General features: G+C 43.0%; 3 protein-coding genes across 3 annotated transcripts; 2 read left to right on the top strand and 1 right to left on the bottom strand.

Annotated features, from left to right (window-relative positions):
- Positions 1-451: 451 nt before the first annotated feature.
- On the top strand, positions 452-3,136 carry LOC117531078. Its single transcript, XM_034194114.1, has 4 exons — positions 452-1,232; positions 1,341-1,575; positions 1,669-1,866; positions 2,408-3,136. The coding sequence occupies exons 1-4, from the start codon at positions 874-876 to the stop codon at positions 3,059-3,061; spliced, it is 1,446 nt and encodes a 481-aa protein (XP_034050005.1). The 5' UTR covers positions 452-873; the 3' UTR covers positions 3,062-3,136.
- Positions 3,137-3,801: 665 nt separating this feature from the next.
- On the bottom strand, positions 3,802-5,163 carry LOC117531561 (putative nuclease HARBI1). The gene is made up of 2 exons (XM_034194682.1): positions 4,127-5,163; positions 3,802-4,045 (listed from the first exon to the last, which is right to left on the bottom strand). Exons 1-2 carry the CDS (start codon positions 5,161-5,163, stop codon positions 3,802-3,804), a joined length of 1,281 nt encoding a protein of 426 aa, XP_034050573.1.
- Positions 4,421-19,588, top strand: LOC117531546. The gene is made up of 2 exons (XM_034194667.1): positions 4,421-4,431; positions 16,531-19,588. The coding sequence occupies exon 2, from the start codon at positions 17,282-17,284 to the stop codon at positions 19,478-19,480; it is 2,199 nt and encodes a 732-aa protein (XP_034050558.1). The 5' UTR covers positions 4,421-4,431; positions 16,531-17,281; the 3' UTR covers positions 19,481-19,588.
- Positions 19,589-21,478: the final 1,890 nt, after the last annotated feature.

Below are 21,478 nucleotides of genomic sequence, written 5' to 3'. Positions count from 1 at the left end.
CTCTTTTTTTTGTAAACGTTCACTTTTGTTTGTGTTCCCCTCCAAAGAATAAAATTCTCTCTTAGATGAGCTTTTCTTTCATCTAAAGCCCCGTTTACACATAGACGGTAAGAGCTCCTGGAAGCGTCCCGGAAGAGTTTTTGGCCGTCTTAAGGATCAACCGCCGTTGTTAATGCCGGTGCATGGGAGCGTGGCTTAGTTCCGGCTTCACCGGGAGTGGTCGAAAAAATTATTCAACATGTCGAATAATTCCGGGAGCGCTCCAGGAGAATTCGCGTGACGACGGAGACAACGCGAACAACGGCGTTTGATACTTTTTAATCGCCGGTTCATCCTGCCCCTTCCTGTAGTGCCGCAGTTTACACCGCCGTAATTGGCGGCCGGCATTGTATTCCTAACCAACGGCGTGTAAAAAGGCGATTGAGCCCACATCGGCGTCCTCAATGGCGTTTTAACCAGCGACAGGCAGACAAAACGGCGCCGCTAGCGGACATTACGCTGTTCTAAACGCCACCTCCCGGTTAAAATGGCGTTCTAAACGGCCGATAGGCGACGGTCAGTATAAAAATGGTGTCGCATGCAGGTCTCTCGGCCAGAAGAAGACGGAAAAAGAATGAGGCTCCGGTTTTTTTTTTTGTTTTTTTTTTTTTGAATAGAAAAGGTTTTTTAGATATTTTTGCAGAGAAAAGAACGAGGCTCCAGATATTTTTGCTGAGAATTGCACGAGGCGCCACATTTTTTGTTGAGAAAAGAACGATCCTCCAGATTGTTTTTTAGAGAAAAGAACGAGGCTCCAGCTATTTTAGCAGAAGGGACCTCCAGATATTTTTGCAGAGAAAAGCATGAGGTTCCAGATATTTTTGAGAGGCTATTATGCCTCCAAAGAAAGTTGGCAGCGGCAAGGACTTTTTAGGCAAGAAGAAGCAAACCAAGAGGCTAGAAGCAGAGAGGAGGCCTGTGGTGGAGACAGAGGAGCAACATGTTGAGGAGGGGGAAAGGGAGGAAGAAAAGGCTGAGGATGCTCTCCCTCCCCATGCAGAGGCATGTATTCCTGCTGCTCCAGCCGCTCCAGGTCTTGAGCCAGGTGGATCCAGAGAGCAGTCTGCTGGGGAGGAAGTGCATGTCCGGGCCAAGAAGGAGAAACTGCAGCTGACGAAGGAGGACGAACAGTTAGTAGCAGACTTCTTCAACAGCCATCCCATGTTCTGGGACAAAGCCCACAAAGAGTACAAGTGAGTGTCTGCTAACATTTCAGCATATTATTCATATGTTGTTACTATCATGTTTTTCCATTGCACTTTCACTTTTCAATAATGCATTTTCTGATTTCTGTTCAACAGGGACACCCAGCTGAAGGGTCGCATGCTGGGAGACCTTGCCAGGACCCTCGCCACCACCTGCACAGCCCTGCAACTCAAGACCTGGCTTGAGTCCATGAGGACAGCATTTGGGAAGCTGTCCAAGCCCCCTCCGTCCGGCGCCCAACCGAAAGCGGTCACGGAGAAGGAGGTATGGATCCTGAGGAACTTCAGCTGCTGTGGGAAGCAGATCAAGCGACAAGGGAGGACAGCTGGGGTAAATGTTTGACACAAATTTGCCTTGTACATTTGCCATATGATATTACTACATTGTTGCAGCTTTTACATGGCAATTGGTCTTCTGTTGCAGGATTTACCCCCTGGTTCTGCCTCGTCATCCAGTAAGCGAGCCACCCCACCTTTGCCCATCTCCAGCGATGACGAGTCTGCTCCAGTGCTGGTCCTCGATGATGAGGTGTCCAATGCATCCACGCCCAGGAGGGACAGCAAGGGAGGGCCCTTCAAGGCAAGGAAGAGGGTGTCGGACACAGAGCAACTACTGGGCAAAGTAAATATCAAACATTCCTTCATTTCTTTCCTCCACTTGCCACCTGGACGTCTGGTTTTCCGCCTGTTGCATTTTCATTTCGATAATGCATTTTCCGATTTCCCTTTGCGGACACACACACACAACACTCTCTCTCTCTCTCTCTCTCTCTCTCTCTCTCTCTCTCTCTCTCTCTCTCTCTCTCTCTCTCTCTCTCTCTCTCTCTCTCTCTCTCTCTCTCAACACTATGAAAGGTACATGAAACATACTTGATTTAGATACGTTATTTACACATTAATAACATCAACAGATAACGCGTAAACAATAGAAAAAAAATTCAACATTCACAAGATAAAAGAACCACTCGTTGGGGCAATACTTGCATTTTTTGTGCGCCTACTTTCCCTTTGTGCTTTGTCATGTGTTGATGAAGCACTTCTTCCACTAAGTTTTGAAATTCTGAAAATTTTAAGATAAAGTAAATAATAACGTAAATTATAATATTAAATTGATATTGTACTTTATATTATACTATCTTACTTGGTTTCTCTTTCTGTTACAGCTGACTGACCACATGATCGGCAGAATGGAGTCCCTGGAGCCTGCCCATGCCCAAGTTGGACCCCAGAACCCTGCAGACCAAAGGTCGCGGATGAGGTGGGCTGTCGTCAAGTCCTGGTATGAGCAGTCCCTGACCATGGACGACATACAGTTCCTGGACTTGGAAGCGGTGGTGAATGCTGAGCTGCACAAGTTCCGCAGGTGGCAGGCGATGCAGCAGCTGTCCATGGGACCACGACCAGCACCACCGGCGTCATCCATGGCACCACAACCGCCACATACTGCACCACACCCACACTCGGTGAGCTCCATATACGGCTTAGGGCCCACGTCGTACCCTCACTACTACGCGAGTCAAGGGGGCCCGAGCTACATGTACTCCAGCCCTTCCAAGGCCTACTGGAACGCCGGACCACCACCCACCCACGGTCAACAGCACCCAGTACCTGTCTCCCAGTACCAGACCCTCCAGAATGTGTCGTCCGCACACCGGCCCACGACGTCCCAGCCCCAGCCTGGGACATCTAACGAGCCGGCTGCATCCACCAGCACAGCGAATTACTCTATAGAGATTCCAGAGATTGCCATCTCAGGTGTTGAAAACATGTTGAAGGACATCGGCAAGGGGCTGAATATCAGTTCCAGCTCTCAGTGACATTTGTTCATTGTTTATTTATGTTATTTGTTATGGGTTTGTTGGGTTTTTGGGGATATTTGTTCTAGTATTTGTAGGTGCTTTTTCTTGATTGTTTATTAAAATATTTTTGATAACTTATTAAAGTATATGTATTTATTCATGGCAAAATAATGTGACAAAAAATTGTTTGTGAAAAAGTGTCATCCCAAGTGACAAAGTAGAGGGGGAAAAACATTCTGAAATGGTGTCATGGCCAGTGAAATACTGTGAAAAGTGTCATCCCCATCACACACCCACACACACACAACTCTCTCCCTCTGTCACACACACACACACACACACACACAAAACTGTATTAAAAGTACATTGAACATACTTGATTCACATACTTTATTTACACATTATTAACATCACCAGATAACGTGTAAACTAAATTGCAAAAATTATACAACATTCACAAGAAAAAAGAACCACTTGTTGGGGCCATACTTGAGTTTCTTGTCCGCCTACTTTCAAAGGACATGTAACTACAAAGATGTGTATTTCGACTACAGCATCTGTACTGGACAACTTTATTACATTCAACAGGAAGAATATACAGTTTCATTGGCATGCAGAAATATATATACATTTTTTACTGGCATGCAGAAATTCAATGAGAAATACTTATATCTAGTCCTATACATATTTAAATCTTGTCCTGTTGCCATGGGACGCTGCCGATAAGTGTTGCAGTACTGTACGAGGTACATTCTAAGTTATCTGGCCTGATGTGAAGCGTTGTGACTGCCCATCCAAGACTCCAGGGACAACAGTGCTGCTGTGGATTCTCGCCAAGGCCCGTTGACTACGTTGTGGGTCTCTGGATCCTCCCTGTCCAGCATGTCATTCTGCAGGGCAGGATACCGTGTGCACATGAGGTTGTGAAGAATACAGCAGGCAAGCACGATGGACTCCAGCTTGTCGGGCTCTTGTGGCAGTGTGGTTAAGAGACATCTGAATCTGAAAACACAGAATTAGAAATAATCTTATGGCCCCAACCATGTGTACATTGCATTTTAGCTTCTCTATATGTGAACTTACCGGCTAGTCAGCAAGCCGAAGGCATTCTCGACCACCCGCCGGGCCCTGGACAGCCTGTAGTTGTAGATCCTGTCTTCGATGATGAGGTTTCTGCTAGGCACCGGCTTCATTAGCCATGTCTTCAGTGGAAATGCATCGTCACCCACAATGTAGTAACCCACAGGTCTGTCACCACCAGGCAGCGGAGAAGGAGGAGGTAGGCCAATGGATCCATCTTCCATGCACCGTTTCAGGTCTGTACACTCGAAGATACCACCATCTGATCCAGAACCTGAAGCACCAACGTCCAGGGCCAGGAACTTGTAGTCAGCATCAACCAATGCCCTCAGGACTATGGCGTGGAACCCCTTGTAGTTGTAGAAGGAGGAGCCACCATTCTTAGGGCACTTCATGGCAATGTGCTTTCCATCAATAGCTCCTATGCAGTGAGGTAGATTCCACTTGGATTCAAACCCCTGAGCTACTTGCAACCACGCTTGTGGACTTTTAGGACAACATACCAGTTCGGCGCTATACTCTGCTATGATGGCCTCACAGACTGGCTGGATGAATTTGCAGATGGTGGAGGTGTGCACTCGGAAGTTATACATCAAGGACTTGTATGAGTCGCCTGTTGCCAGGAAGCAGATGGTGATGGCCAATTTGACTCCAGGTTCCAGTGCTTTCCTCCAGAAGGTGTCTTGCTTCTCTATCCTAGGTGTGATCCTCTGCAGAATCTCTTGGAACATTGCAGGCTCCATTTGCATAAAGTTCTTGAATGCTGCAGGATCTTCCAGCTCAAGCTCCTTCATCAAATTGTCATAATGTCCCTGGTCCACCCTTCTTGTCAGCCAAGTTTTGACCCACCATCTCTTCTGCCTTCTCCTCATCCTCCTCCTCTCCTCAGCTGCTGCCTGCCTAGGCTGGATTAGCTCTCTGTATAATTCTACGATCTGGAGTACACCTCGACCAAGTTGCAGCATCGTGCCTGTTGCCTCATGCAAGGCCTCAGTTTCATCTATGCCCATGGGCATGTCCATGTCGAAGTTGAAGTCCATGGTGCTCCTTTTCCAGCTCTGCTATCCACTCCAGAATGATGACAATGTGTGCAGAACCAGCTTATTATACAGGATACTCTGGGGGCGGTGCCTAATATTCAAATGATCCTGGAGTAACGCAGGATTTACCCTGTTTGCCTGGGTAAAAACCTGGGTATTAACCAGCGGTACACAGGGCAGTATCGGCGGCAGCAGAACACCGCCGTTCTCACCCGTGACTTATCCTGCGATTGTAAAGGATAGAACTGGGTATTAACCCCCGTTGCCTGACGTGTGCCGGATGCTACGGCATCAAAATGCCGCTTTATTCGACGGATTTAGCAGCGTTTTATCTGCCTATTTGCGGATAGTACGGCGGTCGAAACGCCGGCGAAATGCTTCGCCCCTTTCCACCGGGAACACAGCCGGAACTACCGCGAACTTCGGTCTACGTACTACCCGCCGACAAAACCGTCTATCTGTAAACGGGGTTTAAGTGCGTGACTCTAAACCCACAGCACTTTGCTAAGGGGTGTGGCTTCATGTGCACAGGGCACCACTCAGCTGGGTCATCTGATTTCTTTTCTGATACACTATTTGTGACTGAAGGTGTAACCACAACTTCAGTTTTCCTCACTGACACTGTTATGTGATTGTTGTTGTGTCTCATAGGTTTCTCTGGCTTTACATGGATCATAGCGCTGGATGTAGAGAACATAAAACTTGGATCATTATGGGTTTTTGCCTGGCTACATATGAAGCAAAGTAGCTAAAGGGTGGAAAGGAACATTACATTTCTCCTTGTACTTATGGTCCTGTGTAATCCAGGGTTTATGTAAGCCATAGGGAAGCTTTTCTACAATAGGGAGACAACCCCCCCCCCCCACCTCCACTGTGTTGAGATAGGCTAAACCTGGTAACTGTCCACGTGATTTAGCTGATTGAACCGCCATTAAAATATCCCCTAGTACTTTGAGACGCTGGTTGTCTTGATTAGATATTTTTGTAAAAGTCTCTAGTTTTCCAATCCATATGAGAGGATTTTCTTAAAAAGGAAACCTGAAAGTTCAGCTACAATTTGCCAGAAGCTGTATTTAAGATGAAACCCTAGATTTGATGTTTTGGTGAAAGAATTAAGCACTTTTTCTCATGGTTTTGGCCTAATCTGGGCATTGTGCCCATTTTTTCCCCCTTTCTGTTCTTGTTCGACCCCAGTTCTGTTATTAGTTGCTTATTTTCATGCTGGTTTATTCTCTGTTATGTTGTTGCTTTTTTCTTTGGTCGTTTGTTCTGTTCCAGTTTTCTTCAGTTAGTTGTTTTCACTTATTGTTCATTAATTTATCATTTAGTTATCATCAGCTAATTTTTGCTGTTTTCATTTCTGTTATTTGTAGCACTTTAATGTCAGGTTTTGTTATCACTTAGTTTCTGTTCTACCTAGAGTTTATATCTGCCTGTTCAGTTTAGTTTTAGTTTTTATCTAGTTGATCTTCTGGTTTGCTTTTCTGTCCTGTTTGAGTTTGTATTGCCAGTTCATGTTTATTTTATCATACGTGTTCATCAATCAATTCAATCAATTTTATTTATATAGCGCCAAATCACAACAAACAGTTGCCCCAAGGCGCTTTATATTGTAAGGCAAGGCCATACAATAATTACGTAAAAACCCAAACGGTCAAAACGACCCCCTGTGAGCAAGCACTTGGCGACAGTGGGAAGGAAAAACTCCCTTTTAACAGGAAGGAACCTCCAGCAGAACCAGGCTCAGGGAGGGGCAGTCTTCTGCTGGGACTGGTTGGGGCTGAGGGAGAGAACCAGGAAAAAGACATGCTGTGGAGGGGAGCAGAGATCAATCACTAATGATTAAATGCAGAGTGGTGCATACAGAGCAAAAGGAGAAAGAAACACTCAGTGCATCATGGGAACCCCCCAGCAGTCTAAGTCTATAGCAGCATAACTAAGGGATGGTTCAGGGTCACCTGATCCAGCCCTAACTATAAGCTTTAGCAAAAAGGAAAGTTTTAAGCCTAATCTCAAAAGTAGAGAGGGTGTCTGTCTCCCTGATCTGAATTGGGAGCTGGTTCCACAGGAGAGGAGCCTGAAAGCTGAAGGCTCTGCCTCCCATTCTACTCTTACAAACCCTAGGAACTACAAGTAAGCCTGCAGTCTGAGAGCGAAGTGCTCTATTGGGGTGATATGGTACTATGAGGTCCCTAAGATAAGATGGGACCTGATTATTCAAAACCTTATAAGTAAGAAGAAGAATTTTAAATTCTATTCTAGAATTAACAGGAAGCCAATGAAGAGAGGCCAATATGGGTGAGATATGCTCTCTCCTTCTAGTCCCCGCCAGTACTCTAGCTGCAGCATTTTGAATTAACTGAAGGCTTTTCAGGGAACTTTTAGGACAACCTGATAATAATGAATTACAATAGTCCAGCCTAGAGGAAATAAATGCATGAATTAGTTTTTCAGCATCACTCTGAGACAAGACCTTTCTAATTTTAGAGATATTGCGTAAATGCAAAAAAGCAGTCCTACATATTTGTTTAATATGCGTATTGAATGACATATCCTGATCAAAAATGACTCCAAGATTTCTCACAGTATTACTAGAGGTCAGGGTAATGCCATCCAGTGTAAGGCTCTGGTTAGACACCATGTTTCTAAGATTTGTGGGGCCAAGTACAATAACTTCAGTTTTATCTGAGTTTAAAAGCAGGAAATTAGAGGTCATCCATGTCTTTATGTCTGTAAGACAATCCTGCAGTTTAGCTAATTGGTGTGTGTCCTCTGGCTTCATGGATAGATAAAGCTGGGTATCATCTGCATAACAATGAAAATTTAAGCAATGCGGTCTAATAATACTGCCTAAGGGAAGCATGTATAAAGTGAATAAAATTGGTCCTAGCACAGAACCTTGTGGAACTCCATAATTAACCTTAGTCTGTGAAGAAGATTCCCCATTTACATGAACAAATTGTAATCTATTAGATAAATATGAATCAAACCACCGCAGCACAGTGCCTTTAATACCTATGGCATGCTCTAATCTCTGTAATAAAATGTTATGGTCAACAGTATTAAAAGCAGCACTGAGGTCTAACAGAACAAGCACAGAGATGAGTCCACTGTCTGAGGCCATAAGAAGATCATTTGTAACCTTCACTAATGCTGTTTCTGTACTATGATGAATTCTAAAACCTGACTGAAACTCTTCAAATAGACCATTCCTCTGCAGATGATCAGTTAGCTGTTTTACAAATACCTTTTCAAGAATTTTTGAGAGAAAAGGAAGGTTGGAGATTGGCCTATAATTAGCTAAGATAGCTGGGTCAAGTGATGGCTTTTTAAGTAATGGTTTAATTACTGCCACCTTAAAAGCCTGTGGTACATAGCCAACTAATAAAGATAGATTGATCATATTTAAGATCGAAGCATTAAATAATGGTAGGGCTTCCTTGAGCAGCCTGGTAGGAATGGGGTCTAATAGACATGTTGATGGTTTGGAGGAAGTAACTAATGAAAATATCTCAGACAGAACAATCGGAGAGAAAGAGTCTAACCAAATGCCGACATCACTGAAAGCAGCCAAAGATAACGATACGTCTTTGGGATGGTTATGAGTAATTTTTTTCTCTAATAGTTAAAATTTTATTAGCAAAGAAAGTCATAAAGTCATTACTAGTTAAAGTTAAAGGAATACTCGGCTCAATAGAGCTCTGACTCTGTCAGCCTGGCTACAGTGCTGAAAAGAAACCTGGGGTTGTTCTTATTTTCTTCAATTAGTGATGAGTAGAAAGATGTCCTAGCTTCACGGAGGGCTTTTTTATAGAGCAACAGACTCTTTTTCCAGGCTAAGTGAAGATCTTCTAAATTAGTGAGACGCCATTTCCTCTCCAACTTACGGGTTATCTGCTTTAAGCTGCGAGTTTGTGAGTTATACCACAGAGTCAGGCACTTCTGATTTAAAGCTCTCTTTTCCAGAGGAGCTACAGCATCCAAAGTTGTCTTCAATGAGGATGTAAAACTATTGACGAGATACTCTATCTTACTTACAGAGTTTAGGTAGCTACTCTGCACTGTGTTGGTATATGGCATTAGAGAACATAAAGAAGGAATCATATCCTTAAACCTAGTTACAGTGCTTTCTGAAAGACTTCTAGTGTAATGAAACGTATTCCCCACTGCTGGGTAGTCCATCAGAGTAAATGTAAATGTTATTAAGAAATGATCAGACAGAAGGGAGTTTTCAGGGAATACTGTTAAGTCTTCAATTTCCATACCATAAGTCAGAACAAGATCTAAGATATGATTAAAGTGGTGGGTGGACTCATTTGCATTTTGAGCAAAGCCAATTGAGTCTAATAATAGATTAAATGCAGTGTTGAGGCTGTCATTCTCAGCATCTGTGTGGATGTTAAAATCGCCCACTATAATTATCTTATCTGAGCTAAGCACTAAGTCAGACAAAAGGTCTGAAAATTCACAGAGAAACTCACAGTAACGACCTGGTGGACGATAGATAATAACAAATAAAACTGGTTTTTGGGACTTCCAATTTGGATGGACAAGACTAAGAGTCAAGCTTTCAAATGAATTAAAGCTCTGTCTGGGTTTTTGATTAATTAATAAGCTGGAGTGGAAGATTGCTGCTAATCCTCCGCCTCGGCCCGTGCTACGAGCATTCTGGCAGTTAGTGTGACTCGGGGGTGTTGACTCATTTAAACTAACATATTCATCCTGCTGTAACCACGTTTCTGTAAGGCAGAATAAATCAATATGTTGATCAATTATTATCAATTATATGTTGATCATGTCAGTAATTCTTTTCATAACTAACTTAACCTGTCTGTCTCATCCTGTCTTTGTCTGCACTCATTTCAGTTCTCACACCGAGCTTCACTGATATCACAGTCTCCCTCTGATCACCGCACTCTTGCCCTGCACCTCCCATCATGTCTTCGTCCCTCATTCATATTTGATTGTGTTCACTGCACCTGCCTCGTTTCTTTCACTCTCACGCTTGGCACCCGCTTACGTGTCTTTGTTACATCACTTCACTTTGTGTACTCTTCTTCCTCCCCATCTTGCACTGTTAGATCTTCGTTCACTAGCCACACCCCTTCCTAGATTATTCCCCACATGCTCCTGGTTAACTCCTGTCTTATTTAATCTCCTCCCTGCCACCACACCCTTGCTCGTTTGTTGTCCTTGTACACTTACCAGCTCTGTATCATGTCCTGTTTTTGATTTGCCGTGTATCCAGCTCCTGCTTTGTGTTTTTTGACTGCGCCTTTTGCCTCATCCATGATGTCTGTGTCTTACCCCACAAAGTGAGATCTTGCATGGAATCCCAGACCGAGGGAGATTGACAGTCCTCTTGTGTTTCTTCCACTTTCTAATAAATAATCATAACAGTTGTTGTCATCTACCACGCTGCTTGCTTGTTGTCCTGTAGTCCATCCCAGCCTTGTGCAGGTCTACAGTTTTGTCCCTGGTGTTCTTAGACAGCTCTTTAGTCTTGGCTATGGTGGTCAGGTTGGAGTGTGATTGATTGAGTGTGTGTGAACAGGTGTCTTTTATACAGGTAACAAGTTCAAACAGGTGCAATTAATACAGGTAAAGAGTGCAGCATATGAAAATTTCAGACCCCTCCATGATTTCTAAGTGGGAGAACTAAACACAACACAAGATGTGTATCAATGTACATCTTGTAAATACATAAAGCATTCAAAATTCCGTAAATACATGAATTAAAAGAAAATGCGTAAAGTGGATGTTAATTCAGCCAAAACATGTAGCATTTTTAGCTTATAGGGCTGCATTTGTGTTAACACAGGCAATAGGAATGTATTGACCACAGTGCATTTTAATTGTAATAACCTAGCATGCACTCATAGCTAGTAGACAGCTAGCAACACGCAGAAGGTAAGTCGCAATGAATACAACAATATTCATAAATCTGACATAGAAAAACTCATATTTCTCATTTAAAACAATGTTACACTATAACATTTGGTAACTTATGGACAAAGATACTCCAAGGCTTAAAAACACAGATGAAACTGTCCGTGCACCATACTGTGGAGCGGCCATGTTTGACTGACTGATTGTTTGAGAGAGAAGAAAAAGCAAAACCCTACTAACATCTTGTCACTAGGGGCAGTGACAGAAAAAAATTTCAATTTATTTTCATTTATATAGCGCCAAATCACAACAGAGTTGCCTCAAGGCGCTTCACACAAGAAAGGTCTAACCTTACTAACCCCTAGAGCAACAGTGGTAAGGAAAAACTCCCTCTGAGGAAGAAACCTCAAGCAGACCAGACTCAAAGGGGTGACCCTCTGCTTGGGCCAAGCTACAGAACAATTCACAAAACGAATATACAGGAAATGCTGTTAGTGCACAGGACAGGAGGTTCGCCAGCACAAATACAACTCCCATCTCTAGATGGAGCTGCACCTTAAACAGAAAGAAAAAACAGAATCAGGCATCAGAAAGACAAGAAAGACTGTAATAATTTGCCAGCATTGAACAACAAGGAAAACAGAAGAAATACTAAGGTGATCGCCGACCACTAGCCCTAAGCTTCACTAAAAGACACAGAATTTAGGTAAAGTTAAGGCCGCGGCACGCTCCATTTCCTAATAAAATGAATTAAAAGAGTAAAACGCGTAAAACAAAACTATGCCAGTATGCTAGCCATACGAAAGGGAAAATAAGTGCGTCTTAAGTCTGGACTTGAAAGTCTCCACAGAATCTGAGTGTTTTATTGAGGCAGGGAGATCATTCCACAGAACAGGGGCACGATAAGAGAAAGCATTATGACCCACAGACTTCTTATTCACCCTAGAGACACAAAGTAGTTCTGCACCCTGAGAACGCAAAGGGTACGCAAGGTTTAATTAGGTCAGCATGGTAGGGAGGTGCCAGTCCATGAACAATTTTATAGACTAGTAGCATAACCTTAAAATCTGATCTCACTGGGACAGGAAGCCAGTGAATGTATGCCAAAATGGGTGTAATGTGGTTGAATTTTCTGCTTCGTGTAAGTCTGGCTGCAGCATTTTGAACCAATTGGAGAGCCCTAATGCTAGACTGCGGTAAACCAGAAAATAGAAGATTGCAGTAGTACAATCTAGAAGAGATAAACGCATGGATCAGGGTCTCAGCATCAGCCATAGACAGAATGGAATGAATCTGTGCTATATTTCGCAGGTGGAAGAAAGCAGTCCTCGTAATATTTCTAATGTGGAGGTCAAAGGACAATGTAGGATCAAAAATTACCCCAAGGTTCCTCACTTTGTCAGTGTGATGTATGACACACGAGCCTAGCCTAAGCGTTAACTGGTCAAATTGATGCCGATGTCGCACTGGACCAAAAAACATCATTTCAGTCTTATCAGAGTTCAAAAGTAGGAAGTTTCTAGACATCCAATTTCTCACTGATGCAAGGCAATCTTCTAAGGATTTTATGTGAACGAGATTACCATCAGTGATCGGCATGTTTAACTGAGTATCATCAGCATAGCAGTGAAAGGTAATCCCAAAACGCTGCAATATGTGCCCAAGGGGTGCTATATAAAGGGAGAAAAGCAGAGGGCCTAAGACGAACCCCCGTGGAACCCCAAATTTCATGTCACTGAGGGTAGAGGTAATGTTACTGTACAAAACACAATGAGACCGACTGGTCAAGTATGACATCAGCCATGCAAGGGCACTCCCAGTAATCCCAAAATGATTTTCCAGCCTATCAAGTTGAATATGATGAGCCACTGTATCAAATGCAGCACTGAAAACTAATAGCACCAGAACCATAGTGGTGTCCGAACCCATTGAAAGCAGAATATCATTCACCACTTTAGTGAGAGCCACCTCTGTGGAATATTTTCTAAAAGCAGACTGCAGTGTTTCAAAGAGATTATTCTCAGTAAGATAGTCCACGAGCTTCTGTGACACCACTTTTTTCCAGAATTTTAGAGCAAAATGATAGTTTTTCAATACACTACGGTCAAGATTAGGTTTCTTAAGTAATGGTTTAATTACTGCAGATTTGAAACTTTTAGGAACAGATCCAGAAGTTAAAGAAAGATTTATAATTTCCAGCACATTCGGCCCAAGAGTGGGCATAGGATCAAATAAACAGGTTGTGCTTTTTGTTGATATTATGAGTTACGTCAGCATGCCTAGTGAGATACTATCAAATTCTGTAATTCTAGGTAGTACCTCAGTAATGGCGCCCACCTCAATAGCAGGGTGTAGTGGCTGGGTTAAGGCATGCTGGGATATGTTTAACCTAATGTCTTCTATTTTCTTCTCAAAGTGGTCCAGGAAATCTTGTGGTATAAATGGAGAGCGAACTAGAGGTGGTTGTTCATGAATAAGTGTTTCCACTGTGTCAAACAAGAACTTTGAGTTATGCTTGTTTTTGTTGATCAAATCAGAGTAATAGGCCCACTTTGTAGCCAATAATGCATGCTTATAGTCTGAGATAGCATCACGCCATGCAAGGTGGAATCCCAGACAGCAAATACATCCGGGCCGGATGTAGTCCAACATCTGGTACCAATCATGAAAACAGATCTGGTCCAGACAGTTTTTGCACCCTGGCCCAGATCCGGCATGGCTCCGCTTTACAGTTCTGGAACAGATCCGGACCAAATCTGAACTGGAACCGCAAAACACAAACCATTTACAGACCATATCTGGCACGGATCTGGGACAGATGTGGTCCGCATCACAGCACCGTGGCAGGAACATGTGGCATAACGATAAGCAATTTTATCTGCACTCGGCAGAAACTATCCATTAGTGGTTATAAACTCTGTAATCGTGATCGTCACTGAGGCTTTTTTAAATGCTTATTGCAAAGCGGTTTGTTTCTTTACGACAATTAAGTTTTATAAGTCCAGGGACACTGATCTGTGTGTTATAGATACAAATCAGTTTCCTCGGATCCACGGAACTTACCCCTGTAAAACTTGTTCCTGCCACGGTGCTGTGATGTGGTCCACATCTGCCCCAGATCCGTGACAGATATGGTCTGTACACGGTTGGTCTTTTGCAGATCCAGTTCAGATCTGGTCCGGATCTGTTCCAGAACTGTAAAGCGGAGCCGTGCCGGATCTTGGCCAGGGTGCAAAAACTGTCTGGACCGGATCTGTTTTCAGGATTGGTACCAGATGTTGGACTACATCCGGCCCGGATGTATTTGCTGTCTGGGATACTTCTAATTTTGAATGACGCCTTTTCCATTCTAGACCTCCGGCCTTATGCTTGAGGTCTCGCAGGTAATCATTGAACCAAGGTGACTGTGATTTGGTGGAGTGTGGTTTTAACACAGTTGGCGCAATCATGTCAAGTGTAGTTTTGAGCACTGAGTTTAAACTATCCACAAGTCTGTCTATTGATTGGGTATTTGCCAAATGTGAAGCTAAGACATCAGGCAGTCCAGCTTCGAGTTCAGTCTTAGTTGAGGAGTTGATGCATCACTGTAGTGATACATAAGGTTGTTGTTCCACTAAACACGGGAGCAAAACTGTAAACTTAATAAGTGAGTGATCAGAGACCAGTGATGTAAGAGGCATGATGTCAATATTTGTGACAGCAATACCACGTGCGAGAACCAGATCCAGGGTATTTCCACTAATGTGCGTCAAGTCCTGAATGCATTGCCAAAATCCTAATGCATCCACAATTTCCATAAATGACTTACAGAGGGGATCAGAAGGCTTATTTATATCAACATTAAAGTCACCAATGATCAGAATGTTATCTGCACTAGTTGACAAGTTAGAGATTAATGCACCAAATTCATCTAAGAATTCAGAATATGGGCCAGGAGACCTGTATACAGTGACAAAGTAATACGGCTGATTTTTATTCTTCTGACCTTGGCATTGCGTAATATCCTGAGGAGAGCGGAGAATCAGATGCTCAAACGAGGTATATTTTCGACCTCAACAACTAATAAGCTAAACCTAGATTTATAAATCCGAGCAACACCCCCCACCTTGTTTCGCATCACGAGGGATGTGACTAAATATATATGCTGGTGGACAGGCCTCATTTAAAGGGAGGACAGCTGTATGTTTAAGCCAGGTTTCACATAAACCAATCATCTAAGTGATGATCAGTAATTGGATCATTAATCAGCAATGAGTTTGAGGAAAAATAAATGGATGTTAGAATCAAATTATAATTGAAATTTATATTTTCATTCACACACCATATGGACTGGGCAGGGAATTTTACCTATGAAATATAGGTTTCCATTCATTTATGAAAAAAATGTATTTCCCCCAAAAAGTGATCTCCAAATTAAATAAAACATTAAAAAAGAAAACTCAGCAGTGCCACACAGATAACATGAATGCAGAATGCCACCATAGACTTCCTTTTTTTTTAAATCTAATAACAGCCATGGACTTGCTGCCAGTAGAACTGCAGGTTGAGGTGCTGAAGTATGTAGGTATCGTGGACCTACTCAATGTGGAGAAGGCCTACGGCCACATGCCATCCATCCGCACACCAAGTCTTTGGAGAGAGGTGAAGATGTACAGGGTTGATGACCAGTACTTGCCAGAAGTGTGGGAGTTTATGACCAAGGAAGTGGGATGCCACTTGAAGGAACTTCATTTGCCCTACATGGCAGAAGAAGAGATAAGCTTCAACAACGGGGAAATGTTGTGCTTCCCGAATCTGCAGAAACTGTACTGTAACACCACATCATTCCCCAACAGTGACCTTCTTTCGGGAATGACCAAGCTGGTTTGCCTGAACATTCGGGACTGTGAATGGGGACAAGGCCAGCAGTCTTTGGCAGCCAATTTAGCCTTACCAAACTTGGTTTGGCTGGAATGTGCCAACTCACGAGGACCTCTGTCTGCCAGAGAGCAGATATTGGAAGTAGAGCAGTGCCCCCTTCTGCACTGGCTTGACTGCACAGGGAATGAACGTGTACCAGCTGAGCTGGCGCAGGAGCTAGTGCAAAAAGCATGTGGCAGTATGCGAAATCTGGGATTTTCCCCCAGGTATCGCCACCCTAACCTGTATTCATGGGAATGTGTTGTCTTGGCTGGGTACAGGAGAGAATATCCAATATCCTTTTGCCTTGATATTATGAGCCTGTTTCCAGACCAGGGTCGACACCTGGCAGCAGTTGTCAAGGCTGAGATTGAGGAAGAAGAGGAAGAATTTTATTGAAGGACATTTTTATATTGATGTTGTATATATAAGACACTTCGACACTTGTAATTAAGCAAAACATTCGGAAACAATTTGATGAACTTTGTAAATAGTCTAAGTCATGGACTCACATTTTTCTCTTGGTGTATATTGCTAAAAGAAAAACAAAGTATATTTTTGTAAAATAAAACACTTCAGGGTGAAATTAAAGCAGTGTGCTGAGTACTGAACAGGTATATTTGTATGTCTTAATTTTTATTGGATTACATCTGGTGGTATTTGAAAGCACAGCATTGAGGTGATGGCATTTTATAACATTGATACAATTTATTTTTAATGGGTCTGGTGGTAGCATTTGGCACTATTTCTGGTTTTGGTCTGGTGATGGTCTTTTTTTTTTTTTTTTTTTTTTTTTTTTTCAAAGGTACATATTGCTGTGGTGGTGTGATTAAAATCAAGCTTAAATATGTAAAACTGTTAGAGAAAAAATATATATATTTAGTAAGATGTAGCTCATGCTTCCCATATTTGCTTTCAGCTATGCGGTACCTAGTGCCAGGTGATCGCACCAATGAGCTAGAGAAGGGACTCAAGAACAAATGGAGGTGGGAGTGGACAGAGGAGAAGGACAGCCAGGGGACTCAGTATGGAGTATGGCTGAGGAAGGTGGACAAACCTGGCACTGCCTGGTGTCTGCTCTGCAAAAAAACCATTGTGTATGGAAGTAATGGAAAGAAGGTCTTTGCTAAACACCTAACAGACCACACCCACAAGAAGATGGTGGCACAGCAGAGGAACACCCAAACGTTGCCAGGGGTGGAGACAGTAGGTGCACCAGACTCAGCTATTGTGCGACAAGAAGACCTCAGGGCCGTTTGGCACCAGCCCTGGTAGAATATGCCCAGAGAATGGCAGAAAACAAAAAAACACTTGGCAACCTGACCCTGTCATGGACAGCATGCACGTACTATCTGACCCATGGGGTAGCGAAGATGATGAAAGAGGAACTGGTGAGGAAACTGATAGTTTCTTTTCTATGAAGATGGATGAAGCCACGAACAACGCAAACAAAGTGGTGAACATGCTTGTAAAGTACTTTGACGATGAAAGCGGAATGGTATTGACAGAGCACCTTGGGTCGTATGTAGAAAATCAGGCCACGGCAGAAAACCTGTTTGCTGGAATGGAGTCAGTACTGGAGGAAGGTGGCCTTGCATGGACAAAAGTGGTGAGTTGCATGATGGACAATTGCAACGTCATGCGTGGCCAGAAGTCTGGGGTCATAGCACATCTTAAAAAAGCGAATCCCAACCTGATGGACATCCACGGAGATACGGTCCACATTGTAAATAATTCAGCAAAAGAACTAGTTAAGCCCTTTGAACATTATGTGGAAAACATTTGTGAAGATCTGTACTATGATTTGCAGAATCAGCCCAAGTCAAAGGATCTCTTCCAGGAAATCTCATCTTTACTAAATCTTGATGGACCACTCAGCCTCATCAGACCAATATCCAGCAGGTTTCTACAGATGATAGATGTCACGTCAAGAGTCATTGACCTGATAGATCCTCTGCTGGCCTACTACTACAGCTTCTTGACAGAACAGGAGCAAGAAAGATATAAGCCCAAACTGAAGTCTGTCATGCAGAGCCGAGCAGTAGAGGAGAGCTCCCAAGCACGGATCATTCAGATCCAGGAAAATCTAGGCAGAGCAGCCAAGTCTGACTGCAACACTGACAGAAAAAATCCCCTTCTCGTTGCCCTATTCAACAACCATGACAAGCTCATGGCACATCTCACTCTGTATAAAGGCATCCTCACAGAATTCCAGAAATATGATAAGCTGTACCAACAGGACTCACCAACAGTGCACACCCTCCACAAGGAGATGTTCGAGCTGACACGAAAATTCCTCACTTTCATCATCAGAGCGGATGAGATCCCCGAGGAGAGGGTGTCACATCTTGTGAGGTTGGACGTTGCAAACCGTCAGCTGCAGGTGAGCAACAGAAACTTAGCTGTTGGGCCAGACTGCTACCCAGTTATGAGGAAGCTGAGGGACCAAGCAGAGCACAAACACTGGATAGACCAGTTTTATTCCAATCTGAGGACAGGATATCAGCTTGCTGCCAGATACCTCCTGCAGAAGTTGCCACTACAGAATAGCAACCTGATCAACCTCTCAGCCCTTAGACCTGATCTCTCTACATCCCCAGCCACGTTAGTAGCTTTTCAAGAACTTGGGGAAGCACTTCCCAATGTCATTGGTGAAAATCAGGTGGGACACCTGTCAATGGAGGTGCGTGGGTACATGGTGGACAGTGATGTCAAAGACATGCTAGAAAAGTACAGTGCAGAGGTAAACCCACAAATCGACAAAGACTGGTGGGCCAAAGTATTTGCCCTGAAAACTGATGAGGAGAGAAGGTACCCCATACTTACGAAACTGGTAAAAGCAGTTCTCAGCATATTTGCAGGTCCTGTTGTTGAAGGTTCCTTCAACTTTATGGACGACATCATCGAAAATGACAGGACCTCAATGGTAGTGGAAAACTACAAAGCTGTTTCCAGGGTGAAGTACTATCTGAGGTCGAAAGGAACCACCAGTACTGACCTGCAAGTCACAACCGAGATGAGGCAAAACTGCATGACAGCCTACAAAACAAATGAGGCATTCCTTCAGAAAAAGGCAGAAAAGAGACAAAATGAACTGAAGGAAAAAGCAGAAAATGCATTGATCTGGTTGGAGGATAAGGCCACCAAACAAACAAATCCAAGAAAGAGAGCCAGATTTGAGGTGTGGCACAATACTGATGTGGCAGAGAGAAGGTCAGAATCATCATCAAGCAGGCCTTCCCAGCAGCCTTCTTCAAACAGGCCATCCCAACAGTCAGCAAACAGGCCATCCCAACAGTCAGCAAACAGGCCATCCCAACAGCCTTCCTCCTCAGCCAAAAGGCCTGCCCAAGAGCCTTCACCTACACAGTCTGCTTCAGCCAATAGTCCTGCAAACCAGCCTTCTTCTGCAGCAAACAGGCCATCTGGTGTATCAAGATGTTCCACTGGCTCTACTACATCAGCTAAACAACCAAATAAGAAAAGATTAAGTGAAACAGGCACCATTTTCAAATATTTCAAAAAGTAATACACAGCACGCCATAGAGCCTCAATCTACCTGTTACATGCTCAGTTGTGAATAAAAATTGACTTGGTGAAAAATGATGGACTTGATCATTTCTAATAAGAAGTTACGTAATTGATTTTTTTGCAAGTTACATTAGATTCATGCATAAGTGACTTACAAGTGGCAAAAGACTTTTTATTGGCAATACTTATGTCTTTAAGTGTCTTTAAGTGTATTATTTATTTTACCAGGTCATAGCACAAAGGTTCTAATAATTTATTTATTTTGTAAGACACACTTAGGATTTGATTAATTGTGTAGAATGAAAGCAGAAATTATAGTCAGTTAAATTATTGCAGACAGTCATTCCATTTGTGGATGGTAACTTATTACGGACACATACTGTCATACAAAATAGTAAATAAATTGTGATGAAATTAATACTTTAGTCATTTTTTTGCAGTATGATAAGAGTCAAAAAGTACTGTTTTAGGCAAAGGAAAACTGTCCAAATTGCACTCAGAATGCACAAAATTGCACCATTTTTTCAAAATTTCCGGGGGGGCATGCCCCCGGACCCCCCTACATGACTTCACGCCTGCGGCACTCACAGTCCGTCCACTCATGGAAAACGTTCAGTCAAAAAATTTTCAGTTGCTTGCAGCTATGAGTGATTTTATGTTAATGACACCCAGACTAAAGCTGGGCTTACACTCTGCGAGTTTTGGCCCTTTTTCAGCCCATTTTTCACTCGTGCGAGAATTTTTTTGGATCCTGCCAAGTTTCAGCTTAATCGCGCGTCCTGCATCATGCAGTCTACATGGAGTAACGAGCTGCGTTTAACATCTCACGACCACCTCCCGATCAGGAATCGTATGGTCGGATGAAAATCAAACCTGTTTAATATTTTGGTCGGCCCTCGCATGTGCAAACACTGATGCGGAAGTGGACACAGTGTTTGGGAGAGAGCAGCATGGTGGTACGTGTGGCATGGAGCCAAACTATGGAGGAACAACTAGTAGAACTGTGGCAGGCTCACCCGAGCTTATTCGGTGTTACCTCCCAGATCTACCACGACCGAAATAACAGGGAGAAAAGTTGGGGGGAGATTGCTGCTCAGCTGCAGCTAACTGGTAGGTTCATGTTTTTGTTCAGACTAGCAATTAGCACAGTTCACATGTGGCTAACAGCTGTTGTTGTGGTGGTGAGTAGCAATATACATCATGAAGTACACGTGTTACTTTTTCAGTGAATGAGGTTAAAACCTGTGTGGCATCACTCCAGACGCAATATGGAAAATTACTGAAACCCAAGCCCAGCGGTAGTGCCCAGAAACCTCTGACCCCAAAGCAAAAGTGGATACTACACCTAGATTTTTTGAAGGCCCATGTCATCCACAGGCACACAGAGTCCACTCTGACAGTAAGTTCATATCACTACTCACACAGTATGAAGAGAAAAACATGAAATGATGGCCATTATGTTCTCGTCCAAAGAAATGCACAGTTAAAAATGTATTTAGTCAAAGCAAACCCACAAAATTATGGACATATACAGTAGCTTGCAAAAGTATTCGGCCCCTTGGTATTTCACACTTTTTAATTTGTTTATGTCATTTGAAATACAAAAAGTAAATCAGGCTTTCAATATAAAAATTTGGAAAATTCTGTTCTTTCAAACTGAAAACAAATCTCTCTAACTTGATATAAATTAATAAAAAAATATAAAACCCAAGATGATGGGTTGCATAAGTAATCAGCCCCTTTGGTATAATACCTGTAAATAATCAGTTTTATTGCCAGTTTTCTTCAGACAAGTCAGGGGATAGATACGAGCATTCCCAAGTCACTTTTATAATTTTTAAAAAATTTATATCAAGTTGTAGATATTTATTTTCAGTTTGAGTTTAAGGAACATAATTTTCCAAATTTTTATACTAAGAAACCCGATTCACTTTTTGTAGTTAAATGTGTCAAATGCCAAGGGGCCGAGGACTTTTGCTAGCCACTGTAATACAAT

Source organism: Thalassophryne amazonica, chromosome 18 (assembly GCF_902500255.1).
Source record: "Thalassophryne amazonica chromosome 18, fThaAma1.1, whole genome shotgun sequence".
NCBI lineage: Eukaryota > Metazoa > Chordata > Actinopteri > Batrachoidiformes > Batrachoididae > Thalassophryne > Thalassophryne amazonica.
The sequence above is the reverse complement of the archived record's forward strand: the minus strand, read 5'-3'. Positions and strand labels throughout refer to the sequence as shown.